The sequence below is a fragment of the Siphateles boraxobius genome, unplaced genomic scaffold, assembly GCF_051911475.1.
Source record: "Siphateles boraxobius isolate OS27281-9 unplaced genomic scaffold, OSU_SipBor_1 119, whole genome shotgun sequence".
Classification (NCBI taxonomy): Eukaryota; Metazoa; Chordata; class Actinopteri; order Cypriniformes; family Leuciscidae; genus Siphateles; species Siphateles boraxobius.
Genome location: NW_027508721.1, coordinates 686,945 through 708,784, shown reverse-complemented (window position 1 = coordinate 708,784; position 21,840 = coordinate 686,945). Strand labels below are relative to the sequence as shown.

Below are 21,840 nucleotides of genomic sequence, written 5' to 3'. Positions count from 1 at the left end.
GCTGAAATGGTAAAGGAAACAAACATAGTGTGAAGCGGAGGGAAGATTCTGAGAAATATCTGTCTTCATGTCATCTATACAAAACCGATTAGTAAGAAAGTGGTCATTTAGCTCACATTTAGCTTGATTTAAACTGTACACAGTAAAAGGTTTACACTTTATTTAAATACTAAACTTAGTTTGTCTAGTCTTATACTTGTGATCAAGTGGATTTGGAGTCTCTTTCAGTGTTACTTGAGCAGTATTTATATTATATTATCGTTTTTATTAATATTTTGAATTAGCTTTTATTTTTTATATTTTCAGGGTTCACTTTAATTTGTTTTATTCTAAAATTCATAAAAACATTTATTTTGTTATGTTCTTTTGTTATATTCTTTCTCATTTATGTTAGTTTTTCTTTTTAATATTGATTTAAAATTATTTTTATATTATTATATTATTTATATAATTCAGTTTTCATTTCCTGTTAGTAATTTTAGTACTATACAGTATATATATATATATACACACACATATATACACACACAAACAAACACACGGAACTTTTTGTGCCAATTTTACTAATGTTTACTAATGTTTGAAAATACTGAAAATAAAGAATACTCATAAAAAAAAACAACGGCTTCCGGTTGAAATGGCGGGCTTCCGGTTGAAATGGCGGCGTGAATGGTCGTGTAATCAGTAGCTCCCGATAGTCAGTCAGATTTATCCCCTGAAATTCAATTACTAAACTCGTATTCTGGTTAAAAAATGAGTGGGGGTGGAAGAATGAAAAGTCGGAAAACTTCTAGTAATCAAGCAAAAGGGAATGAACAAAATATAATCGAGGACGCAGGCACTTCACCAGAAAGGGATGGCGATGCGGGGGAAGCTAAGCTAACAGGCGAAGACGAACAGCCTGTGGCCTACGTTGGACTTGAAACTATTAGCAGGCAAATCAGTGATTTGAAAAACGAAATGAAGTCTGACCTGAGATCATTTAAAGAAGAATTCAAGAATAACATGAAACAGGAATTCGCCCAATTTAAACAAGAAATACATGACAAACTCTCAACGAACACCAACGAAATTCAAAAACAGCAAGGCAGACTTACCGAGGCAGAAAAACGCATCGAACACCTGGAAACATGGTCTATCGAAGCGAACGCTGCTCTGCTGAAAACACTTCGAAAGAACAGAGAAATACAAGAGAAGCTGACTGACCTCGAATCAAGATCACGTAGAAATAACATTCGAATCTATGGAATCCCTGATGGCGCGGAGGATGACAGTTCGGTCTCCCAATTTGTGGAGGGGCTTCTCAAGAAGGAGTTAGGACTTGACATTGATCTTCAAATCCAGCGCGCACATCGAGCCTTGCTCCAAAAGCCGAATCCAAACTCGCCTCCAAGATCTATCATTGTTAACTTCCTCCAGTTCGCGGTTAAAGAGACTGTTCTGAAACTGGCCTGGCAAAAGCGGATACAGGTGCTGGGTCGTCCCATTTCGTTCGACCACGACTACGCGACAGAAATAATGCAAAAACGTAAAGCATACAGTGAGATAAAGAAAGTGCTGAAAGAAGAGAAGTTACGGTTCCAGACACCCTTCACGAAAATTCGCATTCATTGGAGTGACGGGACACGGACTTATAATACCCCCGAGGAAGCAGAACAAGATATGATGGGCCGCGGGATCATCAGGAGGTCAGCAGTGAATAGCGACGGTGGAAACGCGGCGAATCCCGGAGCCGATCCCCTCGAAGAACGGCTACAACATTGTATGACTTGGCAAGGCGTTGGCAACAAAGACCCGGAAAGGTATCTACGAGTTCGGCAAAAACTTCAGGAATTCCAACGCATGCCGCCAAAATAGTAGAGGAAATGAGAAGTGTCAAGCACCTTTAGAGATATTAATAATAATAATAATTCAGGGTGTTCCCTTTTATTCTACACAGACGTTGAATTAGTATTTTTTGACTATCAGGGAGGAACTCAACAATTGACTTCACTCGTTTCTTTTCTTTTCGCTGGACTTACAACTTTGGTGAGTAGCATATTTACTGTACAGTAAGTGAGACGCTGCTTCACACGTCTGCGGGCCCCTCCTTCAAGGCCAGCCCCGCATACTTCCAACGGGACTTGTCGGGTGCACAAGTTCACCCTCCTTCTGCTGTTTCTTTTCTCTTATCGCTGTTATTGTTATTCTTTTCTTTCATCACGTTCAGTTTGGGAAGTCCGTTCGAAGTGCACTAACGTTTAAATGTTTTTTACTATGTTCAGAAGTTCACATTTTTCTGGTCATGTTCTTAGTGGGGTATCATACTGTTTATTCATTCAGTTTCATCTTAATATTGAATGAAGATTGTATCACAAAATATAAATGGATTATGCAATCCAGTTAAAAGGGGAAAGGTCTTATCTAAAATTAAAAAAGAAAAATCACAGGTGATATTCTTGCAGGAGACGCATCTTTCGCAGCAAGAACATGAAAAATTAAAGAAATTTGGTTTTAGAAACACTTTTTATAGCTCCTTTAAAAAGGGTCATAGGAGAGGTGTGGCAATTCTAATACCTAACTCAGTCTGCTTTGAATTCTGCAAGGAAATTAGTGACAAAGAAGGAAGATATATTTTAGTAAGGGGCAAAATTGAGAATAAAATGGTCACATTGGTCAACGTATATGCCCCTCCTGACTGCGGTAAAAGTTTTTTTAAGTCCCTTTTCAATGTAGTAGCTCAAGAGACAGAGGGAGTTCTGGTTTTAGGAGGTGATTTTAATGTAGTAATAAACTCAAGATTGGATACCACCAGCCACTCTAATAGGAAAAGACAGATTTCGAAGTGTATTAGGAACCTTTTGGAAGATCTCGGTTTAATTGACGCATGGAGAGATATTCACCCTTTAACCAGAGATTATACCCACTATTCAGCACCACACAAAGTCCACTCACGAATTGATTATTTTTTAAGAAGTAAAGAGGATCGTCACAAAGTGAAAGAATGTGAAATTGGTGTTGCTGACTTATCAGATCATAATGTTATTCAATTAAAAATAGATTTGAACACTCGAAAAAAGAACACATTATGGAGGCTTAACGTAGGAATACTAAATAATAAAGAAATTGTGAAGCAAATAAAAAATTACATAAAGCTATATATAGAGGAGAATGATACAGGGGAAGTTAACCCCATTATTGTATGGGATGCTGCTAAGGCAGTTACAAGGGGGGAGGTGATTGCCATGACTGCTGCTTTCAAAAAAGCTAAATTAGCAACATATGATAACCTAGTCAAAGAATTGCGAGCTTTGGAGCATAAACATAAGAGTAATCGGGACTCAAAGATGCTCAAACAAATGAAAGAAATAAGGGGACAGATAAATGGCATTTTGAAAAGTGAGCAGGAGAAAAAGTTGAGATACGTTAAGCAGTCTTATTATGAATCTGGTCCTAAAAGCACAAAGATGTTAGCTCGTCGACTAAAGAAACAACAGGCATTAAATACAGTCTATAAAATTCAGGATCCTACGACAAAACAATTAGTATATGAACCAGAAAAGATTGAAATTATTTTTGAGAATTATTTCAAATCATTATATTCCCAACCCCCAGCTGCAAATATAGGAAGAATGAAAACATTTCTAAACACCCTAGATCTACCCACGATTGGTTCAACACAGAACAAATTTTTCACTGCACCAATCACAATGGAAGAAGTAGAGAGAGCGATAAGTGGGCTAAAAAACAATAAATCCCCAGGAAGTGATGGCTTCCCATCTGAATGGTACAAGATGTTTAGGGAAGAATTGAAACCAATCTTACTAAGATCATTTAATCAGACCCTCAAAGAAGGGAGACTCCCCCCATCATGGAGGGAGGCTATCATAACAATAATCCCGAAAGAAGGTAAAAATAAAGAACATTGTGATTCGTATAGACCAATCTCTATTTTGAATGTGGACTATAAACTATTTACCTCGATTATCTGTAAAAGGTTTGAAACTTTTTTACCTGATCTAATTGATGAGGATCAAACTGGTTTTATTAAGAGCCGGCAAACACATGATAACATTAGGAGAACATTACATGTTATAGAGAATATTAAAGAGAACCATGAATGTGCCGTTATTCTGAGTCTTGACGCAGAAAAGGCATTTGATAGTGTCAATTGGGCCTTTCTGTACCAGGTGCTTGAAAGATTTGGATTTAATGAAAATTCAGTACAGTGTATTAGAACTATTTATTCAGAACCAACAGCCAGAATCAAAGTTAATGGTCATTTGTCAGCCACTTTCAATCTAAGTAGGGGTACAAGACAGGGCTGCTGTTTGAGCCCCACTCTTTTTGCTCTTTATATTGAGCCTTTGGCCCAAGCAGTAAGGCAAACTGAGGAATTGGGTGGGATAAGAATTGGAGATGGCCATCATGTAATTGAGTTGTTTGCTGATGATGTCATTATTTATCTTAAGGAGCCTGAAACTGCTCTCCCATTACTTATGAACATACTGGAAGATTATGGGAAACTATCTGGATATAAATTAAATGTCTCAAAAACTCACGTTCTATCATTTAATTATTCCCCATCACAACTAATTAGACAAAAATATAACCTAAAATAGGATGCAAAGCACATCAAGTACTTGGGGGTAATTCTAACAAAAGAATATTCAGAACTCTATTGTAATAATTATAATATTATTAATAAGGACATCCAAAGAGACATTGAGAGATGGTCGACTCTACCTATGGAATTCAGCTTGCGAATAGAGGTCGTGAAAATGAATGTTGTCCCGAGATTGTTGCATCTTTTCCAAGCTTTACCAGTAACGATTCCTAAGACTCAGTTCAGGGCTTGGGACAGGATGATTTCAAGATTTATCTGGGAGGGGAAAAAACCTCGAATAAGATACACAACGTTACAGCTAGCAAAAGACAAAGGTGGACTAGCCCTACCAAATCTACTGGAATATTTTTACGCAGCACAAATTAGACCATGTATATGTCTGTGTAACCCTAGCTACATATCGAAATGGAAAGATATAGAGCTTGCAAACCAGAGTTTACCTATACAGTCCCTTTTAGGTGATAAAGAAAAATTGTTGGCATCAAAAAAGAATCTAGATCAAATATCAGTCATTGCACTTGAGGTATGGTTTAAATTAGTTGAGCAGTATAACCTAAAAAATCAGATAAAATTGTTAAGATGGGTGGCATTTGATCAAAATTTTAAACCAGGGACCCTTGATGTAGGATTCAGGAGATGGGTAACTAAAGGTTTGACTGCTTTGTGCACCTTTGTTACACGTGGAAAATTTAAAAGTTTTGCTGAATTAAAAGAAAATTATGGTTTGGAAAAAAATGATTTTTATCGGTATTTACAAATACGGGACTATTTTGAAAGGGAGTTTCAAAAAATGGGTAGTACGGAGCCGAATACACTGGTAGAGTTGATAGTTGATTCCTATACAAAGAATAATCCCAGAATAATCTCTTCTCTTTATCGGGCCATGATGGAGAATAGAAAAAACACATCTAGCTATATTAAGCAGAAATGGGAAAGAGAATTAGAGGAAGAAATTCCAAATGAAGAATGGTATTTTGCTTGCAAGACACTACATACGATTACCTATTCAAAGAGATGGAAAGAGTTTGCATGGAAAAATTTAGTGCGTTATTTCATTACCCCCTAAATTAAAAGTAAACAATTATCTACACCACAATTATGCTGGAGGATATGTGGGCATACTGATGTTGATCATCTTCATGTATTCTGGAGTTGCCCAAAAATATTACCTTTCTGGAACATGGTTTTGATGGAGATCCAAAAGATTTTAGGTTATAAAATACCAAGAAATTTCAATACATTGTATCTGGGAAATAACACACACTCAGTGTTGAGAGGAGATATATATCTTGTTAATATATTAAGTGTAGCATGTAAGAAGAGTATTACAAGGCATTGGTATAAGCCTGACACCCCCTTACTTGGAGAATGGATAGAAATTGTTAAATAAATATTTAATATGGAAGAAATGACTTTTATTTTGAGACTTAAAAGGGACTTATTTCTAAAATATTGGAAGAAATGGATTGAGTACTGCAATGTAAACAATCAATGATTATATGTAAAACTATACTTGCTCCAGAATTGAATGTATACCCCCTGTTCTATTGTTTGCTTCTTTTTTTATTTTCTTTCCCTTCCTCCCCTGTCTTTCTAAATGTTGAAAGCTCGAAAAATGATTAATAAAAACACAGTAAAAAAACAAAACAAAAAAACAACAACATTGTTTTATAATAAATAAATAAATAAAATCTTCATACATTTAAAATATTGACAAAATATAATACACAGATGAAACTGCCGCAACGCATCATGTGAAGGCCAATCCAAGCTTGATTGTTTAAACTGTGGTTGGTAGGCAAAATAACCCAGCACTGTGGAAAAAATTCCCACATTTGGTTGGTGACAATTTTCCCAGCCTGTTAGTACTGACAGTTAAGGTACAGTAGCCACATCAGCACTAGTGATGACAGCGTGATATGAGATGCATTAAGACATGGCTATAGATGTGCTTGAACAGAAAAGAATGCGTGAGGAGATGAGAGGAGAATGCAAACACTGATGACCTCTGACACGTCAGACGTCTGTGGTCTTCATATGGAGACGGGCTGTGGGAAACACAGGAGTTTCGTGACGAAGTTCACTGTAAGACATGACAAACACTCATCCTCTCAGTTTAGATAATGTCTGCTGCTACACGTGTTCGGCTCTTGTGATGAAACTTAAATCAAAGGCAGTAACAAACCTCAAGCTCAACTCAAAGATGGTCATGTGATCTCATCATTACAATATTATGTTGACCTTCAGTTCCCACACAAGGCAACAACACTTAATGGACTCACCCAAAATCCCAGCACACTTGAGTAAGTGCAAAAAGCTGTCATCATATAAATCTGACAAACTACAGGACGCTGCGTTCACGGGTGTATGTCGGTCTTGTGCATGTTTTTGCTCAACTCAAAATGACACTTGTCTCTCAGCAAAGTGCGAGCTTGATTTAATGCGAATCAGTTATCAGTCCCAGCTGGCATGCACAAAAAAATAAAATAATAAAAAAATGGTGTAAGACTTACTTTTAAAGAATTTTCACTTACAAATTGCAAGTAAATTTCACAAATAATTACAAAGAAACAGCAAGTAACACTATGAATTCAACTTCAAAAAATGTTTTAATAGTGTAGACTTCAACATAGTCTAACACTAAAAAAGCTTGTGCTTTAAAACACTTGACTGTTCATTTCACAAATGTTCTAACAGAATACTACACATATTGCCATCCAAATAGTTAGCAAACACAAATACTTGACTATGTGATACAGTACCTCTGTTCCAAAACATATTGAGCCAACACTGTCAGTATCCTAACTGTAAGAGAAACTCATATGTGACGGATGTGGACATTCTAAACAGAAAGTAACTCTACATGCCACACAACTAACATTGTCATATCAAGTAAGATGACATAAATATTAAGTTGTAACCAAGAGTAGACCTCGTTGTACCACAGCATCATGTCCTGGTTTTGGTGCATATCAAATTCTTTTCATCACTCAGCCAATTTCCTACAATCAGCAAATACACCCTGACATTTGTGAAAGCAAACATGCATGCATCTACAAGCTCTGTGATTCTTTACAACAGTCCCCTGTCACTGTGCCACTCTTCAGATCATAAGGGCCTTTCTATCTGGTGCGTGCACATGCTCTCTGTGGATGATCAACTGTCATCTGCATTAGTGTCCTCAGTATAATATGACTTGAGTCTGGTGGCGTGGAACTCAGGAAAAAAACTAGGTAGGTTTCTTTAAGCTTCTTGGAGACGTTGCTGCAATTCTCCTGGATTTAGTCAGTCTCAGTTTTTTTCTTTTTCTTCATGTAATCACAGACAGACTTGATGATGGTGAGATCAGATCTCTGTGTGGAGCATACCGGCAGTTGTCAGACTCTTGCATACAAAAATCTAATTGAATTATTACAATTAATGGCAAAATTAATGTTTGGAAATGTAAACTGATATTTCCTACTGACACACTAGAGCAACAGATATAAATAACTGGCTTAAAAACATTTTTGAGTGAAAATACTAACATGTACAGTACTGCATATATACTGTGAAAATAAACTGGGAACTATTACTATGATGTAAAGTTTATGTTTACAGACTTAATTTTAGTTCAATTACCAACTAGTTGCTCATATTTAAAATGTATACAGTTGTAATCAAAATGTATGCAACTTCCATTACAAATCAGGTGTATTTGCAAAATGTACAGACTTTCAGATCAAATTGTTCAAATGGTCAAATTTCAAAATCAAAGACAATTATTTAAAATGGCTCAACACAACATGTTTCAGGTGGTTTCCCCAAATTCAACTGAAAATGCAACTTTTAATAACTTCCGCAGTCTCAAAATTATTCAACCCCCTTCATGGCAAGCATATATAGTACTTAGAAGAACATCCTTTTGCTGTTATGACCTCCTGCAAATGAGATGTATAACCAGACACCAGCTTCTGGCAGCGTTTTTGAGGAATCTTAGCCCATTTCTCATGAGCAATGGCCTCAGTAATATTCTTCAGTTTGCATGCAGCAACTGCCTTCAAATCAAACCAGAGATTTTCTATGGGGTTCAAGTCATGTGACTGTGATGGCCACTGTAGAATCTTCCAGGACTTCTTCCGCAAACAACCCTTGTAGGAATCTGAGGTATCTTGGGATCATTGTCCTGTTGGAAGGTCCAATGACGCCCAAGCTTCAGATTCCTCACTGACGGCATGATGTTTTCTCCTAGGATTTACCTGATATTTCACTGAATCCATCTTGCCTTTCACACGCTGCAGGTTTCCAGTGCCAGAGGATGCAAAGCTGCTGCAGAGCATCACAGAGCCACCGTAGATAGAGTTATTTTCAGCTTCATTCTTCCTCCAGAAATTCCACTGACCCATTGGGCCGAAAAGTTCAAGATTTGTTTCGTCACCCCACAGAACAGAATCCCCAAACACCTTTGGCTTATTTATATGATTTTGAGCTAATTGGAGCCGACTTTTCTTGTGCTTTTGGGTCAGTAGTGGTGTATGTCTTGGAGTTCTGGCATGCGTTTAGTACGCACCTTACTGTGCAAGCTGAAACCCCAGTGCCTGTTGCAACCAAGTCTTACAGTTTTTCTGAACCTGCCTTCTCAGAAATCTGGTTCCAGCCATTTGCAAACTTTGAACTTGCAAACTATGCTTCCAACAGTCTCTCTAGGATTATCTAATGCTTTCACTATCTTTTTGTATCCTGTTCCTTGTTTGTGAAAGGCGAACATTTTTGGACCATTCTTTTGACATCATCTTTTGATGTCCATTCTGATATTTCTATACATGCAGTCAAACGTGACACTCAACAAACCTGGCCAAATCAAATATTTTGTGTGTTCTAGCTCAAGCACACCTGGTGCAACTAATGAAGCCCTTGATTAGTTGCATCAGGTGTGCTTGAGACAACACCTGTTTTGCAGAATTGTGCTTTTGTGAGGGATTCTATTCAGGGGGTTGTTTCATTTTGAGACTGCAGAAGTCATTGAAAGTTGGATTTTCAGTTGAATTTGAGGAAATCACTTGAAACATTTGTTGTGTTGAGCTATTTCAATTACTTTTGTTTGATTTGTTCATTGCAAACAGCTGAAAGTCTTTAAAGTTTGCCAATAAACCTGATTTGCAATGGGAGATGAATAATTTCGATTGCAACTGTATGTCTGCTGCAATAAATTAAAAATGACAAAAAGTAAACTAAGAAGATTTGCACTTAGTGAATTGAAGCGCATATTTGCTTCCTGTGTTTGCAGTAGTAGTAGTACACTACTGTATGTACTATATGGCAACTACTTCTCATACTAGATAATAGTGAAGCTTAAATTATAGTTTAATGCATATCCAACACTGGTTTGTGATAAAACATGAATATGAATTACATGCTTTCTGTAATTTGCCAAATAACAAAAGTCATTTGGCAACTAAATGTTTTTAACAGTCTCAACTCATTTTCAGTCTAAAGCTTTGGAGTGGTTACCAGCTGTGACATGAGTGTAGTCAAAGGGTATAAAACATGTAGTTTACACAATTTGTACTGCAATAAGACCAGTATGGTACTTTTCCAGTAAATGACCATGCCTGTAAATTAGCTGATGCAATACTAAACAGTAAACATAAATATTAACACCTTTCTCACTCTACTGCCACTTATAGTACATCAACTTCAATGTCAACACATGATAAGCAAGTACTAGTATGTTAGTTAGCATCCCTAACCACAGTTGTCCTCTAGGCTGAAAACATCTTCCTTATAATTCTTGAGGATCTTTTTGAGGTTTATGGAGAGCAACCTGGTCCAAGGTCAATGCACAGTTAAGTGTACAATCACCTGCCACTGCTGCGGTTATATCTGGGTGAATATGTGATGAAGGATTAGTCATGTATTGTGGAATGTTCTTTAGCATGACAGTGGCCAGAGCTGACTTGTTATCTGGCGGGTGGGATCAAGTTCTTAACCTCTCCCTCGACCCTGTGGTAAAAACAACAATCGCTGCTGATGTGAGAGTCGCGTGACATCAGAAAGGGAGGGAAGGCTATGAGACGAGCGGGAGAAGGAAATGTTTTGATTTCAGCAGGGGTCTGTTTAAAATACCCATTTAATCCAACACACATCCTTAAATTTATGTATTTACAATGCTCATGAATCCTGCCCAGTTGAGCACCGTTTAACATAACAGGACCCAGGGAAAAGACAGCTTGGAGAGAGTAGGAGAAACGCATCATTTCTGTTTGTTATTTCTGTATATTTCTGTTTGGTGCTTCTGAAATTGCACATTACAGCTTCAAAGGTGCACTCAGTGTTTTGAGTTTATGTTATGCTGGTCAATATGGTAGTGAAGTAATCTTGGATCTATCTACTCACATCACGCGACATGGATTCAGCATCACACAAAAGTAGTTTTCTAGTTCCCTGCATGCTTTGCATAGGAGTAGATATGGAGAATAAATGTTGATATTAAGCGTTATTTTTTAGTGGGGGGGTTTAGTGAAAGGAAAGACCTGTTAGTGTTTAATGCTGTTATGTTTGACATTTAAATGAGTTTCTACTATATTGAAGTTTTGTGGTTACCATTGTGCTGAAGAGTAGTGCAAAAGTAAACTTGTTCACTAAACATAAATGCAATAAAGTTACGTTTAGCATGTTCTATAGTAGCTGTGGATTTTATCTGAATGAAATTATGAAGTTCTTCTAATGTACTTTGTTGGTTGAAAGTAATTTCATTCAAAATTTAATTTCATTTAAAGTTGTCATAACTCATAAAAATTGACAGAAACAGTTGTTGTTTTTTTGTTTGTTTCTTTGAGCCAACAGATTATTTTGCATTACGTTGAGGAAATTATTTTGCTGTTTTGAGGATACATGGTCGCTCACAAAAATACTATGTACCAATGGTGAGTGCAGTTATTTCTGCAAGCATGCATTTAGCGTGACTGGTGCAGATTGCAGTTTAATTAGCTGTTAATCATCTATACAACATAAATGACCAAGTGTGTGCACCATGCTGTTTACTGGCCATTAGTGACAGATGAGCTAAAGAGTGTAGCAGGCCATTAGCTCTCTGCTGCATGTGTCTGTCTCTGACTGAGTCTGCGCCCTCATTACAAATGTAGCCCATTGTAGCAGAGTAGAACAGCTGCCATCCCCTAATGCCAGCTATAAGTCATCAGCGGTGCTCATGCCCACTTTACACACACACGCACACGCACACGCACACGCACGCACACACACACACACACACACACACACACACACACACACGCGCACACACGCATGCACGCACAAGAGATAGAGAGAAGATCATGTTAATGAGAGGTTTCTGGGATGTAAATAACTGCTGACAGAGAGCGGTAAGAGATCAGAGCATTTTTTGGGATTATGAAAAGATCAACTGAAAAATCTAATTACTGGAAAAGAGGATAAAACCTGTGACTTAACTTGCAGAAGAGTGTCTGCTGAGCTTCACTTACAAGATTCAACACAACATTTATAGACACCACAGCTAAGCGTAGAGCACATGGAACCTTATGATTCACACTTTTTTTCTTGCACTAACAAACAGTCAATAACAAGGACTGATCAAAAGAGAAAGATCAAATTGTCTCAAAGCGAAAACATATCTGATATATGTAGACTGATACAAATGTACCTAGGTCAGAATCTATTCTCATGAGCACAAAACTCCTTAAAATTGCCCCTGCACTATCAACAATAGTTTTATTACTACTATATTTTTGTATAATATTATCACATTTCGAACAATGATTTATTGGCTAACTTATATTATAAAATTAGGCTACAATTAATAATACAGTAAAGAATGAGTAGATGTGTCCACACTTTTGCCACTTTGAAGGCAGAGTTAACCCCAAAAATGTAATCCTGTCATCTTTTACTCGCCTTTTATTTGTCTTCAGAAAAAGAAAATAGTTTTAATATTTGCTCGTAATTTTTGTCCATCCAATGAAAGTACAAAAAGACACAATTTAAAGTAATTCATTTGAGTCAAGCAGATTAATGTAAGTTGCTTTACATGCAAGAAGAAACCTTGTGTGTTTTTGTGTCAAGTAAGCACCTTAGAACTTGTGTGTTTACTATATTTGATGTGCTTTATCTATGCGTGTTGCTCAATATTGATTTATGAATAAAACGCTAAATTAAATCAGTTCAACACAGATTTGAAGTTATGCGTCACTTCAGCACACTTTGATTAAACTGCTTGATTCATATGGATTACATTTACACTGTCTACTTGTACTTTGGTTTTGGCAGTGTGAGATTATATATTATTAATAAAATTTAATATGATATTTTTAATGTTTTGAAAAGTTTAATATCTTCATAAGCATTTATTTGAACAAAATTACTTTAAAAATGAAATAATTTGAAATATTGTTCCAATTTAGAATAACATTTTTTTCTTTTAATTTCTTGTAAAAAATGTAGTTTATTCTTGTGATAGCAAAGCTGAAGAATCTCATGTCATGTAGACATATTACAGGCTACAATCTGCCCCTGAATTTAGTTTAGATTGTGTCAGAAGATTTGATGCACTGTACAGAAGCACTGCCATGCACTTAGCTGGCAGGCAGAGTCTGTGATATAAGGCCAAATAATACAGAACGGGTGTTGCTCACAACAGTACAATTATTTTCCTATAGCACATTCACACATCAAATAGCATCGGATAGCGATCAAACAGCTAAAGTCTGTGCAACCCTATACACGGAGTGTGAATGTCTGTGTGCAAGTCAGAACAGTTACATTGGATGAGGGGGTTTGTGTGTACTTGTTTAACTTACATTGTGAGGACCAAATGTCCTCACAAAAATAGTAAAACCTGAGATCTCCTTGACCAGTCCCCATGAGGGAAAATGATTAATAAACATACTAAATTATGCTTATTTGAAAATGTAAAAAGGTTTCTGTGATGGGTAGGTTTAGGGGTAGGGCTAGTGTAAATGGACTGAATATACAGTTTGTCCAGTATAAAAATCATTATGTCTCTAGTCCCCATAAAGATACCGGAACCTAACGTGTGTGTGTGTGTGTGTGGGTGACAGAAAGAACTGAATGAAAGCGTCAGACTAATATCATTGTTGTAATTATCACCATAAAACAGGTCACAGGACTTTCAATGGATGGACAAAAAAAGATAAGAGAATTTGGAAAATATCTTAATTTGTGTTAAGACTGGGTTTAGATCAACATGAAAGTGAGTAAATTATCTCAGAATTGTAACAAACCCTTTAAAGGTGCATTGTGTAGTATTTCTGAGGATCTATTGACAGAAATGCAATATAAGATCCATAACTATGTTTTCAGTGGTGCATAAAGACCTTGCATAATGAAACGTTATGTTTTTATTACCTTAGAATGAGATATTTATATCTCCATAACCGCGGGCACCCCCTTCTAAGGTGGTCGACATATTGTGTCTTCATGTTTCTACCGTAGCCGACAGCGAACAAACAGCGCTACAGAGCGCGTTTCGTCACTAGCTTGAAAAATTATTTTTTCAGTGGAGTATAAAGACCTTACTTAAATGAACCATATAAAATGAGCAGTTTATATCTACAACCTTAAATCAGAAAAAAGTTGGGACATTTTGTAAAATGCATTAAAATCAAGAATCTGTGATTTGTTAATTCTATTTAAACTTTTTTTAACTGACAAAAGTTTTCCAATGTTTTCACTGACCAACATAATTGTATTTTGTAAATATGAACAAATTTTGATTTTGTTCGCTGCAACACACCCCAAAAAAGTTGGGACAGAGACATGTTTACCACTGTCACGTCACCTTTCCTTTTAATTACACTTTTTAATCATTTGGGAGTTGAGGATACTAATTGTTGGAGTTTTGCTAGTGGAATATTTGCCCAATCTTGTCTGATACAAGACAGCCGCTCAACAGTCTGTGGTCATCGTTGCCTGATTCTCCTTTTCATGATGGGTCATACATTTTCCATAAGAGACATATCTGGACTGCAGTAAACAGACAGGCACCTCCCTTCTATAGTGCAGATAGTCTAGAAACCACTCAGTAGTAGCACGTGCAGAATGAGGCCTGGCATCGTCTTGCTTCCCAGGAAAGATGTCGTCTTGATGGCAGTTTATGTCTCTGTACAATCCAAATATATGCCTCCATGTCAATGGTACCTTCACAATAATTCAAGTTACCCATACCGTTTGCAATGATGCACAGGACAGATACCAGGACAGATGTTTGCTTTTGCACCTGTCGCTGATGAAAGTCTGGTTGGTCCCTTTCGTCTTCGGGACTGAGAACTCGATTTCCATTTTCTCCCAAAAACAAGCTGAAACATGGACTCATCAGACCACAGCACACATTTTCCACTTTCTTCTAGACCATCTGAGATGAGCTCAGGCCCAGAGAACTCTCCGGCATCTCCACATAGAACTGATGTAAAGCTTTCTCCTTGCATAACAGAGATTCAAGTGGCATTTCTTAATGCAGAGTCAGACTGTGTTCAGTGAAAACGGTTTTCCAAATTACTCCTGAGCACATGTGTCTGTATTTGACAGAGTAGCATGATGGTATCTTGTGCAATGCCATCTGAGGGCTCAAAGGTCACGCACATTCAACAGAGGTCTACTGCCTTGCCCAACACAGACTGAGATTTCTCTGGATTCCCTGAATCTTGTGACAATATTATGTATGGAAGATGATAAAAGACATACATTCTTTGCAATCTTGCATTGAGAAATGCAATTTTTTTTAATTGTTTGTCAATTCTCTCAAGATATTTGGCACAAAGTGATGAGGCATGACCCATCTTTGCTTAAAAAGACTTAGAAACACTTTTACACCCAAACACGATACCCTCAACTATTACCAATTCACCTGCTCATTGTGGACTGTTTCAAAAGAGTTGGATAATCTAATTTGGATAATCTTTTCACTTCTATTTTGTCTCTGTCCCAACTTTTTTGGGGTGTGTTGCAGCCATCAAAATCAAAATTTGATCATATTTACAAAATACAATTATGTTGGTCAGTGAAAACATTGGAAAACTTTTCTTTGTACTTTTGTCAGTTAAAAAAAGTTTAAATAGAATTAACAAATCACAGATTCTTGATTTTAATGCATTTTACAAAATGTCCCAACTTTTTCTGATTAGGGGTTTTATATACATCGTGGATCCCCTTACATTGAAATGCGCCAACATGTTTCTACAGTAGCCCTAAACGGACAAATGCGTTTTGTTACTATGTTGCTCTTCGTGCAAGGAAGCAAGCTTAGTTCAGTGAATAAAACACTGACACAATGATGAACAAGTAAAAATAATATTCGCAATAATAGTTTTACTGAATAATTAAGTAAACATAATTTCTTAATTTATCCTTCTAAAGAAACCTCATTGCTAAACTGGCTACTCTCTGCTGTCTCAGACGATGACATATTTTCCTGTCGGCCACCGTAACTTCTGTTGGTTGCAATTCGTAACCTCACCACTAGATGCCGCTAAAAATCACACACTGCACCTTTAAGTGTATCAGTTTGGAAAGTGAAAAAAAAGTTGATTCAACAAAAAGAAAATCGGTCAAGCTTTTATATGACAATTTCAGAACATTAATAATGAACTTTGCTTTTCAAGTTCATATAATGTAATATGTTATAATGGTAAATGTACAGCACTGTTGGTTAACAAGGATGGTATTTCCATTACATGCCTGCCCATTTACTTAGATCATTAGTAAATCTTCACACTGGACCAAGTCAATCAATCCGTGTTGTGTCTCTCTGTGTCGCTCTATCGACCTTATTCCTACGCCCCATGATGCTTTGCGCAAATTATGGGTGTAACTTCCGTTAAGCAGTAAACAATCAGTGGAAAGGCTCGCTCTATAAAGGCAATACGATAAAAAAAAGTTTCACAATGAGATAACATTAATCTACACACTCATTGAACATTAAAAGGAAATTTAAAAGTGTAAACGCATCAACAAGGTACTTTCAACCATGAATAACCCCAAAAGCACGATTCTTTCCACAGCAATAACAGACGGGTTAAATATCACTGTAGTAATATCTGTATTATGTAACATATGTTGCCTTAATCAAAAATGTTCATTAACTTCTGCATTACATGATACCATTTCAAAGTGATTTCCATCATTCTGACAGATTATAAACAGTATTTACCTGTGAAAACAAACCTGGAAAGAGACATGAGGATTTGAGGAGAAAAACATTATTCTAACATAGTGAAAGTGAAAGCAAAAGCAACACAATATCAAGACAGTAAAATAAACCAGCGCTGGGGAATCTGCAGATACTACTGAGGATGACAGCTTATCCTGAAGATATACGAGCTTTGACAATAAAGGATCTCAAGTCACCATTAATCTGCACTTATTACAGGTTACAAGCTGTCCATGCAGTTAGTTTAGATTGTGTCAGACCACTTGACACACTGCGAAGAAGCAATGGCATGCTATTTAAGTCTGTGATATAAAGCAAATTAATGCAGCACCGGTGCTGCTCAAACAGTGCAATCAGTATGCCTGTGACTACTAATGTCCTATAGCACATATACACACATCAAAGAGCAACCAGCAGTTCACCTGATAGTGATCAAACAACTAAAGTCTGTGCAACCCTACACAAGGACTTAGTGAAAGTGTGTGAACATCTATGTGCATGTCAGAACAGTGACATTAGATGAGGGGGTTGTGGTTGTGTGTGTGAGAGAGTGAGAGAGAGACACACACAGAAAGAGATGATTAATGGGAGAGTCAGATTGATATCAGAGTTGTAATTATCAGCATAAAACAGGTCACAGCGTCAGCACACACACACACACACACACACACGCATACACACAAAGAGAAAGACACTCTGGCCATAGCAACTTGTAATCATCACTTTAACCGCAATTTAATAAGGGAGATAAAGAAAGATGGAGAGAGACAGAAAAGAGATGGAGACAAAGAGTGAACGTACGAGTCGGTTGATGCGTACGAAATCCTCAGGACTCTTGGCCCAAGGCGGCAGCTCCACATCTGACACCACCGTCCCATCATCCATCACTCCCAGATTGTAATTATTGGAGTTGACAAACATCTCTGGGAGGTAATAGAACTCAGGGATCAATTCCTGTGAGAGAGACAAAAAAGAAAAGAAAAGTATTTTTAACTACACATTAACGCAATGATTTTGACATCACCAAATTAGCTATATTTCCACTGATTCAACACTTCAAAAATGTATTCATTAAATCTCATTTAATAATTAATTCCAAACATCAAAAAGTAAACCGGAAAGAAATGTTGTTTACTGCCTAATACAGATGAATCCAGTGTCAAGTATTTTAAAGCATACTAGATAGCTATACAATATAACAGCTCATTAAACGGGAATCAGGGCGGGAGGAATCAGTTATTTCTACTTTGAATCTGTAGCCTTTAATCTGTGCCACGCTGCAACTCTGAATGAATGATCCGGTTGGAACTACTCCAGTTTAATATTTTAAAATCCTCAGAGAAAGGGCGACTGCACGTCATCCTAATAAAGAACATCAAAACAGCAGTGCAGAGGTACACTGCAGTCAAAGCATGGTAAATATCACTAAACCTCTTTCTTCCTTTGTGACACGCTTGGGCGTTACATTGTTTTAAAAAGTGGTGAGGAAAGTTAGTGACATCATGAAATCACAAGGTTAAAGCTTTTGAATATTATTCAGGTTATACAGAAATAATTAAAAATGATCTTTTACTGTGTAACTACAGTGTTTTCTACGGTGGCCGAGAGGGGCAAAACAAATCACAAATATAAAAACAAAATAACAAGTCAGAACACACAACGACAATTCAGAAAACAAAACAACAATTCAGAAAACAAAACAACAATTCAGAAAACACAATAACAATTCAGAAAACACAACGACATTTCAAAGAAAACAGAAAAGGTAGGTACATTTTGAGAATGGCAAACTAGTCCCTGATTGGACGAGACACCTGTCAATCAAGCTTTACAGGAATTAAGAAATTTGTGATCAACTTTGTTTTGCTAAATGCGAAAATGGAACACATTAAACATTACTTTGAAGAAGGAAATTCATATGCCGTGATTTTGGACATGCTGGCGAAATACCACGATATTAAAACTAATTACAAGATTACTAAAAAATATTTACATGCGCTTCGTGAGGCACACACACACATTTGCACACACACGCAAGGTCTCTCGCTCTCTGCCTCTCTGCCGTGCACTACACGGTTTGGAGCTCACCAGTTTCTAAGTTTCTCACTAGTTTCCTCCGAGTTTCTAACTAATTTGCGGACATCAGGGAGCCGCTATCAATATGCGGGGAACTTCCGGGAGACTTTGGATGTCTGCATATCACTCCATGGGACCGAACTATCTTTGGCATGTTGATGGGTGCGATAAACTTAAGCCATTTGAGCACAAGCTCATTTTAATGTTGTGGTATGCCAGCATGTCCACAATCACGGCATAAGAATGTCCTTCTTCAAAGTAATGTTAATGTGTGTGTTCCATTTTGATCACAAATTTCTTACTTCCTGTAAAACTTGACTGACAAGTGTGTCGTCCAATCAGCGACAAGTTTGCCATTCTCAAAATGTACGTACCTTTTCCGTTTTCTATGAAATGTCGTTGTGTTTTCTGAATTGTTATTGTGTTTTCTGAATTGTTATTTTGTTTTCTGAATTGTCAATGTGTTTTCTGAATTGTTATTGTGTTTTCTGAATTGTCATTTTGTTTTCTGAATTGTCAATATATTTTCTGAATTGTCAATGTGTTTTCTGAATTGTTATTTTGTTTTCTGAATTGTTATTGTGTTTTCTGAATAGTTATTGTGTTTTCTGAATAGTTATTGTGTTTTCTGAATTGTTATTGTGTTTTCTGAATTGTCGTTGTGTTTTCTGACTTGTTATTTTGTTTTTATAATTGTGATTTATTTTGCACCTCTCGGCCACCGTAGTTTTCTGATCAATTCAAGTGCTCAAAAATAGCACATCAACTTAATTCCAAGAAGAAAATGAATATGCCTGTGTTTCTATAAAAGGGTATGAAACCAAAGTATTTACATAAAAGTATAAATTCGCGACTTTCCGAAATGGGCTCTAGTCAAGCTCATGCACTTACACATTATTATATTATGATTATTTACACAATGGCAAACAGAATTCATAATAAGGTAGAAATAGAGTTAAAGTCACGGTTAAAAAATATCGGCCATCAAATTAAAATGGTTAACTTGTACTTGGTATCACCCTGAATTTCTATTTCATTCCACTCTTCTATTCATCTGTCTCTCTGCATCTTATTATACCTTATACATTCATATACACACTCACATATACACACTCGAGCTAGAAGTGTTAAGTTAGCACTAGGAGGATAAACAAGCTCTTGCTCTGCAGAAACAGTTCTCCCCTGGGAGAACTATCTAACTGACAGTCTATCACACAAACTGTATCACAGACTGGTATCTGAACCTACTGAATCATGCAAAGGTTAGAGCATAACTACATAGTTAATGTTTCAATGTAGAAGAATAACATTTTAGGCCTAAATTTAAACATTCTTACAAGAACAAATTAAAATATAGATGCAAGCAGCCATTATCGGGGCCAAGAGTAAAGAAGACAACAAACCAAATGCAACAATGATCAATTAAAGACATTTAAAGATGATTTTAGGCAAAAAAGGTGAAAAAAATCATATACACAGTCACTAATAATATGATTTAATAATTTGTCACTTTTGACCAATTGGTGGCGCAGTTACGAAATTGATGTGGTGTGGTCAGAGTGAGGTGACAATGACACCTACTAAGTTTGGTGTCAATGTGTCAATGCATTGCAGAGATAAAGCCTGAATAGTTATTTTGGCATCATGCCTCAACTTTGTTGCTGCAGTGCACGAAAACGGTTTTGTCTAACGACACAAAATCCATAACATTTTGTCGGCACGGTCTGGAGATAAGATTCGATTTTGGTGAAAAGTCTAGGTCTAGGAGAAGTTCGAAAAAGTAGGTTTTAAAAGAAAATAAAGATGACGGACAGGAAGTTCGGCTGCCTATGGCAAAATTGGTATCTATGGTTTTGGCATAACCCAAGGAATCTATTAAGACCAGTGTCATTACAATAAGTAAATTTATTCAAAAATTATTAGCATTTTTGGAAAAAAATTTATAACGTTGAAGGTGGCGCTGCCCGGAACTTTGTACCTTGAAGTACTTTCAAGGCATGGTACCGATGACTCATACAGACTTTCGTAACAATATGCAAATGCGTTCATAAAGTATAGCATTTTATATTAAAATACTCTATTGAAGTCAAAGGCAATTTCATATTTTGGTCTAGTATAGTGCCAACAAGAAGCACAGTCCCATTATTGTTTTTATGTATCTTTAGAGGGAGCCCATACATGTGTGTGTCAAATTCACTGAAAATATCTCATTTCGTTTTGGAGTTATAGACATTTTTTATGTATAAACACATAGAAGATTACCCACACCTGACTTGTTTGCATTTTCTGGCCACTTACTATTAATATTTTGACATTAGGGCATTAGCATAAGGCCAACGACCTATGTTTCTGAACTTCCTACGGTGGTTTTGTCTCGATCGGTCAAACGGTATCGAAGATATTGGCAAATGTTTTTTAAGCTGTAAATCACAGCGCTACACAAACCCTAAGGCGAAACCTAGCATGTTTGGTATCGTTGAACTCGGCAAGTATTCCGAAATCTAAGGAGATGAGTCCCGTGAAAATAAGTCAACCTCACCTAGAGTTAGAAGCATTTGAAAATGTAATTTTACCACTAGGTGGCGCTGGTTCGAAACTTCTCAGGCTCCTTCAGGGCATTGTACTGATGACCCATACCGAGTTTCGTAACGATAAGTTCATGCGTTCAGAAAATACCGAATTTTTGGTACAAAATTCTAAATGGCCGACGCCTAAAAAGGACGATATGGAAAAATTGGATATCAGTCGACTCAGCATGATACCCTGAATCGGAGACAATTTTTATGATTTTTGGACAAAATATTCATAAGTTATAAGCAAAAATAGCCATTTTTCGTATCTCTGGACCAGTAGGTGGCGCTGCGCCAAAACGCAACATGTAGCCTCAGGTCATGCTTGTGATGACATTTACCAAGTTTGGTCTGAATACGATAAAGCGCTGCGGAGATACAGCCTTATGTCTGTTTTCGCAAGCGCT

General features: G+C 36.8%; 1 protein-coding gene across 2 annotated transcripts in view; it reads right to left on the bottom strand.

Annotated features, from left to right (window-relative positions):
* lrba (LPS-responsive vesicle trafficking, beach and anchor containing) overlaps positions 1–21,840 on the bottom strand; it is a 295,618-nt gene that overhangs the window by 42,998 nt on the left and 230,780 nt on the right. For both annotated transcript variants that reach the window (XM_077203247.1, XM_077203253.1), the window contains exon 46: positions 17,589–17,741. In XM_077203247.1, the coding sequence (XP_077059362.1) occupies positions 17,589–17,741 (153 nt within the window). The remainder of the gene's footprint in view (positions 1–17,588; positions 17,742–21,840) is intronic.